This window comes from Haliotis rubra, unplaced genomic scaffold (genome assembly GCF_003918875.1).
Source record: "Haliotis rubra isolate DU_JTF1 unplaced genomic scaffold, ASM391887v1 Scf1616, whole genome shotgun sequence".
Taxonomy (NCBI): Eukaryota; Metazoa; Mollusca; class Gastropoda; order Lepetellida; family Haliotidae; genus Haliotis; species Haliotis rubra.
In genome coordinates this window covers 58,391-69,481 of record NW_025765577.1, presented here as the reverse complement: position 1 = coordinate 69,481, position 11,091 = coordinate 58,391, and the positions used below count along the sequence as shown (strand labels likewise).

Below are 11,091 nucleotides of genomic sequence, written 5' to 3'. Positions count from 1 at the left end.
GGTTCCAGTTTCTTCCGATATAGCCCCTAGTGTGATAAACAACAGTTTTCTGACCCCTGTATTTTCAGGAGATGACCCGAGACTCACCCCTGACAAACCTAAGTGCTGCGACTTTACGTTTTACATTAATGTTTACAATTTTGCTGAACATATGTGTGTTCCATTCACATACCAAGATTTATCTATTTCAGTGAACATCACTGACAAATAATTTGCTTTTGTCCAGATTGTCCGTCTGTTCCTGACTCTGAACATATGGTGAAATTATCTGCCGCTACAGCCTATCTGAGTTCTGTGACTGTCAACTGCAACACTGGATACTCGTTCAAACAGGAGGAATATTATCAACAAGCTACTGTGTCTTTCCTTTGTGAGAAGGGAGGGAAGTGGGATAAACCGAGATATCCTACCTGTCAGGGTAAGTTACACAGTGAGGGCAAGTAACACGTGCTGTCAGGGCAAATAACACTGTCATGATAAATAACACTGTGATAGCAAGTAACCCTGTCATGGTAAATAACACTGTGATAGCAGGTAACACTGTCATGGTAAATGACACTGTGATAACAAGTAACACTGTTATGGTAAATAACACTGTGATAACAAGTAACACTGTCATGGTAAATAACACTGTGATAAGAAGTAACACTGTCATGGTAAGTAACACTGTGATAACAAGTAACACTGACAGGGCAAGTAACACTGTGATAACAAGTAACACTGTCATGGTAACACTGTGATAACAAGGAACACTGTCAGGGTAAGTAACACTGTGATAACAAGTAACACTGTGAAGGCAAGTTACACTGTCATGGTAAATAACACTGTGATAGCAAGTAACACTGTCATGGTAAATAACACTGCGATAACAAGTAACACTGTCATGGTAAATAACACTGTGTTAGCAAGTAACACTGTCAGGGCAAGTAACACTGTGATAACAAGTAACACTGTCTAGGTAAGTAACACTGTGATAACAAGTAACACTATCAGGGCAAGTAACACTGTGATAACAAGTAACACTGTGAAGGCAAGTAACACTGTGATAACAAGTAACACTATCAGGGCAAGTAACACTGTGATATCAAGTAACACTGTCTAGGTAAGTAACACTGTGATAACAAGTAACACTGTCTTGGTAAGTAACAGTACTGTGATAACAAGTAACAGTGTGAAGGCAAGTAACATTGTGATCCCAAGTAGCACTGTGAGGATATGAAACACTTTCAGGGGAAGTAACACTGTCTGGATATGAAACACTTTCAGGGGAAGTAACACTGTCTGGATATGAAACACTTTCAGGGGAAGTAACACTGTCTGGATATGAAACACGTTCAGGGGAAGTAACACTGTCTGAATATGAAACACTTTCAGGGGTTGTAACACTGTCTGGATATGAAACACTTTCAGGGGAAGTAACACTGTCTGGATATGAAACACTTTCAGGGGAAATAACACTGTCTGGATATGAAACACTGTCAGGGGAAGTAACACTGTCTGTATATGAAACACTTTCAGGGGAAATAACACTGTGGTGATATGAAACACTTTCAGGGGAAGTAACACTGTCTGGACATGAAACACTTTCAGGGGAAGTGACACTTTCTGGATGTGAAACACTTTCAGGGGAAATAACACTGTGGTGATATGAAACACTTTCAGGGGAAGTAACACTGTCTGGATATCAAACACTTTCGGAGGAAGTAACACTGTCTGGATATGAAACACGTTCAGTTGAAGTGACACTTTCTGGATGTGAAACACTTTCAGGGGAGATAACACTGTCTGGATATGAAACACTTTCAGAGGAAGTAACACTGTCTGGGTATGAAACACTTTCAGGGGAAGTAACACTGTCTGGATATGAAACACTTTCAGGGGAAGTAACACTGTCTGGATATGAAACACTTTCAGGGGAAGTAACACTGTCTGGATATGAAACACTTTCAGGGGAAGTAACACTGTCTGGGTATGAAACACTTTCGGAGGAAGTAACACTGTCTGGATATGAAACACTTTCAGGGGAAGTAACACTGTCTGGATATGAAACACTTTCAGGGGAGGTAACACTGTCTGGATATGAAACACTTTCAGGGGAAGTAACACTGTCTGGATATGAAACACTTTCAGGGGAAGTAACACTGTCTGGATATGAAACACTTTCAGGGGAAGTAACACTGTCTGGATATGAAACACTTTCAGGGGAAGTAACACTGTCTGGATATGAAACACTTTCAGAGGAAGTAACACTGTCTGGGTATGAAACACTTTCAGAGGAAGTAACACTGTCTGGGTATGAAACACTTTCAGGGGAAGTAACACTGTCTGGGTATGAAACACTTTCAGGGGAAGTAACACGGTAAAGGGTAGTAAAGGGAAAGGGACACTATGAGAATATGTTACATTGTTAGGTTGAGTCCAAGTGCCAATCTAGGCAGTATTCCAAGCATCTGCTGGTCCTTAAATAAATGCTGTTTGGTTATCATAAACACAATAACGTCACGTCTCGGTACGTCGACGCGCTGCAGCTGTCAACTGATTCATATATCTGATACCTCACTAACGCATGTTCTTACATATCTCCTAAACTTGACATTGTAAAAAGCATTACAACACATACTACTACCAAAGTAAGAAGCCCCATGACACATACCCCTCTCAGTGTTAGACGTCCTATATCACATACTGCTACCAAAGTAAGAAGCTCCATGACACATACTCCTCTCAGTGCTAGACGTCCTATATCACATATTGCTACCAAAGTAAGAAGCCCCATGACACATACCCCTCTCAGTGTTAGACGTCCTATATCACATATTGCTACCAAAGTAAGAAGCTCCATGACACATACCCCTCTCAGTGCTAGACGTCCTACAACACATACTACTACCAAAGTAAGAAGCCCCATGACACATACCCCTCTCAGTGTTAGACGTCCTACAACACATACTGCTACCAAAGTAAGAAGCTCCATGACACATACCCCTCTCAGTGTTAGACGTCCTATATCACATACTGCTACCAAAGTAAGAAGCTCCATGACACATACCCCTCTCAGTGTTACACGTCCTATATCACATACTGCCACCAAAGTAAGAAGCCCTATGACACATACCCCTCTCAGTGTTAGACGTCCTATATCACATATTGCTACCAAAGTAAGAAGCCCCATGACACATACCCCTTTCAGTGTTAGACGTCCTATATCACATATTGCTACCAAAGTAAGAAGCTCCATGACACATACCCCTTTCAGTGCTAGACGTCCTACAACACATACTACTACCAAAGTAAGAAGCCCCATGACACATACTCCTCTCAGTGTTAGACGTCCTATAACACATACTGCTACCAAAGTAAGAAGCCCCATGACACATTCTCCTCTCAGTGTTAGACGTCCTATAACACATACTGCTACCCAAGTAAGAAGCCCTATGACACATACCCCTCTCAGTGTTAGACGTCCTACAACACATACTGCTACCAAAGTAAGAAGCCCCATGACACATACCCCTCTCAGTGTTAGATGTCCTACAACACATACTGCTACCAAAGTAAGAAGCCCTATGACACATACCCCTCTCAGTGTTAGACGTCCTACAACACATACTGCTACCAAAGTAAGAAGCTCCATGACACATGCTCCTCTCAGTGTTAGACGTCCTACAACACATACTGCTACCAAAGTAAGAAGCCCCATGACACATACCCCTCTCAGTGTTAGACGTCCTATAACACATACTACTACCAAAGTAAGAAGCCCCATGACACATGCTCCTCTCAGTGCTAGACGTCCTACAACACATACTGCTACCAAAGTAAGAAGCCCCATGACACATTCCCCTCTCAGTGCTAGGCGTCCTATAACACATACTGCTACCAAAGAAAGAAGCCCATGACACATACCCTCTCAGTGTTGGGCGTCCTACAACACATACTGCTACCAAAGTGAAGCCCATGACACATACCCCTCTCGGTGTTAGACGTCCACCACACACATACTGCTACCAAAGTAAGGGCCCCATGACACATACCCCTTACATTGTTAAACGTCCTACAACACATACTGCTACCAAAGTAAGAAGCCCCATGACACATACCCCTCTCAGTGTTAGACGTCCTATAACACATACTGCTACCAAAGTAAGAAGCCCCATGACACATACCCTCTCGGTGTTAGATGTCCACCACAACACATACTGCTACCAAAGTAAGAAGCCCTATGACACATACCCCTCTCAGTGTTAGACGTCCTACAACACATACTGCTACCAAAGTAAGAAGCCCCATGACACATGCTCCTGTCAGTGTTAGACGTCCTACAACACATACTATTACCAAAGTAAGAAGCCCCATGACACATACCCCTCTCAGTGCTAGGCGTCCTACAACACATACTGCTACCAAAGTAAGAGGCCCCATGACACATTCCCCTCTCAGTGCTAGGCGTCCTACAACACATACTGCTACCAAAGTAACAAGCCCCATGATACATACGCCTTTCAGTGTTAGACGTCCTACAACACATACTGCTACCAAAGTAAGAAGCCCCATGACACATACCCCTCTCAGTGTTAGACGTCCTATAACACATACTGCTACCAAAGTAAGAAGCCCCATGACACATTCCCCTCTCAGTGCTAGGCGTCCTACAACACATACTGCTACCAAAGTAACAAGCCCCATGATACATGCTCCTCTCAGTGTTAGACGTCCTACAACACATACTGCTACCAAAGTAAGAAGCCCAATGACACATTCCCCTCTCAGTGCTAGGCGTCCTACAACACATACTGCTACCAAAGTAAGAAGCCCCATGATACATACGCCTTTCAGTGTTAGACGTCCTACAACACATACTGCTACCAAAGTAAGAAGCCCGCTGACATATACCTCTCAGTGTTAGACGTCCTATAACACATACTGCTACCAAAGTAAGAAGCCCCATGACACATTCCCCTCTCGGTGCTAGGCGTCCTATAACACATACTGCTACCAAAGAAAGAAGCCCCATGACACATACTCCTCTCAGTGTTAGACGTCCTACAACACATACTACTACCAAAGTAAGAAGCCCCATGACACATACCCCTCTCAGTGTTAGACGTCCTATAACACATACTGCTACCAAAGAAAGAAGCCCCATGACACATACCCCTCTCAGTGTTAGACGTCCTACAACTGAAAAAGTCATACTGCTACCAAAGTAAGAAGTCCCATGACACATACCCCTCTCAGTGTTAAACGTCCTACAACACATACTATTACCAAAGTAAGAAGCCCCATGACACATACCCCTCTCAGTGTTAGGCGTCCTACAACACATACTGCTACCAAAGTAAGAAGCCCCATGACACATTCTCCTCTCAGTGTTAGACGTCCTACAACACATACTGCTACCAAAGTAAGAAGCCCCATGACACATACCCCTCTCAGTGTTAGACGTCCTACAACACATACTGCTACCAAAGTAAGAAGCCCCAAGACACATACCCCTCTCAGTGTTAGACGTCCTACAACACATACTGCTACCAAAGTAAGAAGCCCCATGACACATACCCCTATGACACATAACACATTCGCCTGCCACTGTAAAATGATCTTAAACAAATACTCCTCTCAGTGTAAAAGTGGTGAGCTGTCTTTTAACAAAGTATGGTGAGCGAACAAAACAAGGTTACGTAGTAGGTTCCTGACATAAGAATACTTCTGAGAAAGGAGATATAACATCTGTTAAAAGAATTATAAAGGTTTGCTTGGATGGACAATTACGACATTCAGGTGGTATGTAGCGTTGTATCAACTCAGAGTAAGCATCACATACCAAAAGGAAATGATATGCATCTTCAGCAGCATCACGACTACAGTATCTACTGCAGGAAAATTTCCTTTGTGAAACATAAAATCACAATAACAAGGAAACTGGGCTAATGGTGTTCTCACTGACTTAATGTTTACACAATAGAGGTACTTTTCACAAATAAATTGTTCTTTGAAAAAAGAATATGTGTACGAACGTATATTTTGTTTTAAGTTGGCTGACCAGTTCAGTCTTTAAATGCCTTAAGTACAAGTGACAGGAATATGGCTTTGTTTCCTTTGCTTTGTTTCAATCCATGCTTGGCAAAGTCCTCCTTCGAATGGAGTGATGTTTGACAAGGGTAGCCCAATGAGATTGTTTCTAGTCGCAGCAGAATGTTTGTTATATAACGTATATGTTTTCAATGGGTAGCATGTGTAAAGCTTTTAACCAATAAGAAATAGAACGTGTAACTGTATAACCATGTTTTGGAAATAATTCCACAAATGGGATATTAGTTGGTCTTCTTACATCAACAAAACGTTTTAATACAAAGCTTTTCTTAAATACAGTTATATTTACGAAGACCACATATTTCACACCCATACATCAATATAGATAATATTTTACCTACATATCATAAGACACAGATTGAAAGCTTAAAAGATGTCTTTGTACAGACATTGGTACTTTCTAGGCCGTAAAAGCTGAATCTTCTACATGTGCTTAACAAGAAAGGCATCTTGTGAATGACAGACTTACATTATTGTATCATTTATCAATTGTTTTATCGGAAAACATTTATAGAGAAATATTTCTGTTTTTGAGAGATTACGGCCATTTCAATAAACATCACCTTTGATTTTTTTGTTTTCATGTTACCGAAAGTGACACAGAGTCACAATAGCGTTCTAGAAATCAGTTTGTTTTTGAAGACCAATTACTGAATAAGATAAAAAGAACAACATCGTCCAGAAACAAAAGTAAAATTCAAGTGAATCTGAATAACTATTCAGAAAAAATGAAAATAGAAAAGAGCTCAGAAAACAACCTTGCCAAAGCTAGTTGGACAAACAAAATGATCTGAATTTACATTATTGAATGTTCGTACACTCGCTTTCACATTTTCGTAGACCATCTTTAATACTAGATCCATGTTTGTACAAACCAACTTCTCACCTAGATTTAAGATCACACACTTATAGAAACTGACGAGTGCCAGTCGTAAAACAGACATAGTCTGAAATGTAAAACATTGGTATGATATCTGTCTCAATGCCGATTGGTCCCATTGCAGTGGTGTACTGTGGAGCCCCGGAGGCCATTGCGTTCGGTTTCGTGAAGAACTACAGTGGCAATGTTATGTATAACAGTACAGCTGTCTATGAATGCTACAATGGCTACAAGATGCAAGGGACACCGGAAGTGACGTGTAGTACATCCGGCGAATGGCAGACGCTTCCCTCATGTGAATGTATGTATCTATAGAAATGATAAATAATAATCAACAAATAACACATACTTGAGTGGTTGGCACATATTGCATTATATACTGAAAGGCAAAAGAAACGTCGTAATATTAGAAGTGACATGTAAGTATCAATGGAGTATTTGAACCTATTCTTTTTTAAATGTACACCGGAAGTCTAGTTTTGAGGAAAACATGAATCGTGGTCGTATAGCCTGTTTTCCCCAATAAAGGATTGTTTGAGATTGAGGTTTGAACTGTTTTTGTTTGTGTAAAGGGATGAGTTCGCTCAAACACAACATTGAAATCGAGATGCACATGCATAATGCATGCATCCAGACATAAATTGCCGGCTTGAATCGTTCACTAGTTTTCTGAACACAGCACTATACATAGGTCTAAAGTTTGTTGACTTTCGATGTCACTTTTGATTGCTTCTACTGCTATATCTTCAGGAAGACTACTAGAATATTGTAGAATAGCACAAATGTATAATTTTAACAATATGGACATAAATTATGAATTCATAATAATAGACTGACACTGTATGTTCAAGGCTGGTTAATATATGTTGACCTATTGACACAATATATCACACCGCAAATGTTTTGGCCTCCCCTTAGCTGTCACGTGTGGTGCTGCTCCTGATGTGACGAATGCTGATTCCAACATCATCACCAAGACAGGTGCGACGGCGTACGGGGCAATCGTGGAATACATGTGCAAGGCCGGCTATGAGATTAAAGGATCCTCGCGCAGACTCTGCAACGCTACCAACGTGTGGAGCAATACCGCCCCAACCTGTGAAAGTAAGCACAGAGCGTTTAGACACCACCCTTCTTGTGAAAATACGAACAGATTATTTAAAAACCTCCACACTAGGGACAGTACGTACAGAGTATTTAAACACTTCCCAACTTGTCACTGTTCGTACATAGTATTTAAATACCTCCCCACTTGTCACAGTACGTACAGAGTATTCAAATACCTCCCCACCTGTGACAGTACGCACAGATTATTTAAATACCTTCCAACTTGTCAAAGTAGGTACAGTGTATTTAAATATCTCCCCACAAGGGACAGTACATACAGAGTATTTACATACCTCCCCACTTGTCAGAGTACGTACATAGTTTTAAATACCTCCCCACTTTTTGCAGTACGCACATAGTATTTAAATACCTCCCCACTCGTCACAGTACGTACAAAGTATTTAAATACCACACACACACACACACACACACACTTATCACAGTCCGTAAAGAGTATTTAAATACCTCCCCACTTGTCACAGTACGTACAGAGTATTCAAATACCTCCCCACCTGTGACAGTACGCACAGATTATTTAAATACCTCCCAACTTGTCAAAGTAGGTACAGTGTATTTAAATATCTCCCCACAAGGGACAGTACATACAGAGTATTTACATACCTCCCCACTTGTCAGAGTACGTACATAGTTTTAAATACCTCCCACTTTTGCAGTACGCACATAGTATTTAAATACCCCCACTCGTCACAGTACGTACAAAGTATTTAAATACCCACACACACACACACACACACACACTTATCACAGTCCGTAAAGAGTATTTAAATACCTCCCCACTTGTCACGGTACGTACAGGTATTCAAATACCTCCCCACCTGTGACAGTACCTTTCAGATTATTTAAATACCTCCCAACTTGTCAAAGTAGGTACAGTGTATTTAAATATCTCCCCACAAGGGACAGTACATACAGAGTATTTACATACCTCCCCACTTGTCAGAGTACGTACATGGTTTTAAATACCTCCCCACTTTTTGCAGTACGCACATAGTATTTAAATACCTCCCCACTCGTCACAGTACGTACAAAGTATTTAAATACCACACACACACACACACACACACTTATCACAGTCCGTAAAGAGTATTTAAATACCTCCCCACTTGTCACAGTACGTACAGAGTATTCAAATACCTCCCCACCTGTGACAGTACGCACAGATTATTTAAATACCTCCCAACTTGTCAAAGTAGGTACAGTGTATTTAAATATCTCCCCACAAGGGACAGTACATACAGAGTATTTACATACCTCCCCACTTGTCAGAGTACGTACATAGTTTTAAATACCTCCCCACTTTTTGCAGTACGCACATAGTATTTAAATACCTCCCCACTCGTCACAGTACGTACAAAGTATTTAAATACCACACACACACACACACACACACACACTTATCACAGTCCGTAAAGAGTATTTAAATACCTCCCCACTTGTCACAGTACGTACAGAGTATTCAAATACCTCCCCACCTGTGACAGTACGCACAGATTATTTAAATACCTCCCAACTTGTCAAAGTAGGTACAGTGTATTTAAATATCTCCCCACAAGGGACAGTACATACAGAGTATTTACATACCTCCCCACTTGTCAGAGTACGTACATAGTTTTAAATACCTCCCCACTTTTTGCAGTACGCACATAGTATTTAAATACCTCCCCACTCGTCACAGTACGTACAAAGTATTTAAATACCACACACACACACACACACACACACACACACACTTATCACAGTCCGTAAAGAGTATTTAAATACCTCCCCACTTGTCACAGTACGTACAGAGTATTCAAATACCTCCCCACCTGTGACAGTACGCACAGATTATTTAAATACCTCCCAACTTGTCAAAGTAGGTACAGTGTATTTAAATATCTCCCCACAAGGGACAGTACATACAGAGTATTTACATACCTCCCCACTTGTCAGAGTACGTACATAGTTTTAAATACCTCCCCACTTTTTGCAGTACGCACATAGTATTTAAATACCTCCCCACTCGTCACAGTACGTACAAAGTATTTAAATACCACACACACACACACACACACACACACTTATCACAGTCCGTAAAGAGTATTTAAATACCTCCCCACTTGTCACAGTACGTACAGAGTATTCAAATACCTCCCCACCTGTGACAGTACGCACAGATTATTTAAATACCTCCCAACTTGTCAAAGTAGGTACAGTGTATTTAAATATCTCCCCACAAGGGACAGTACATACAGAGTATTTACATACCTCCCCACTTGTCAGAGTACGTACATAGTTTTAAATACCTCCCCACTTTTTGCAGTACGCACATAGTATTTAAATACCTCCCCACTCGTCACAGTACGTACAAAGTATTTAAATACCACACACACACACACACACACACACACACACTTATCACAGTCCGTAAAGAGTATTTAAATACCTCCCCACTTGTCACAGTACGTACAGAGTATTCAAATACCTCCCCACCTGTGACAGTACGCACAGATTATTTAAATACCTCCCAACTTGTCAAAGTAGGTACAGTGTATTTAAATATCTCCCCACAAGGGACAGTACATACAGAGTATTTACATACCTCCCCACTTGTCAGGTACGTACATAGTTTTAAATACCTCCCCACTTTTTTGCAGTACGCACATAGTATTTAAATACCTCCCCACTCGTCACGGTACGTACAAAGTATTTAAATACCACACACACACACACACACACACACACACACACTTATCACAGTCCGTAAAGGTATTTAAATACCTCCCCACTTGTCACAGTACGTACAGGTATTCAAATACCTCCCCACCTGTGACAGTACGCACTGGATTATTTAAATACCTCCCAACTTGTCAAAAGTAGGTACAGTGTATTTAAATATCTCCCCAGGGACAGTACATACAGGTATTTACATACCTCCCCACTTGTCAGGTACGTACATAGTTTTAAATACCTCCCCACTTTTTGCAGTACGCACAATAGTATTTAAATGC

The 11,091-nt window shown here is 41.0% G+C and overlaps 1 protein-coding gene across 1 annotated transcript in view; it reads left to right on the top strand.

The window, feature by feature from the left end:
* The first annotated feature begins 7,207 nt into the window (after nucleotides 1-7,207).
* The window catches only part of LOC124271600 (sushi, von Willebrand factor type A, EGF and pentraxin domain-containing protein 1-like), a 58,113-nt gene continuing 54,229 nt past the window's right edge, over nucleotides 7,208-11,091 (top strand). The window contains exons 1-2 of the mRNA XM_046706750.1: nucleotides 7,208-7,274; nucleotides 7,892-8,077. Of these exons, the coding sequence (XP_046562706.1) occupies nucleotides 7,208-7,274; nucleotides 7,892-8,077 (253 nt within the window). The remainder of the gene's footprint in view (nucleotides 7,275-7,891; nucleotides 8,078-11,091) is intronic.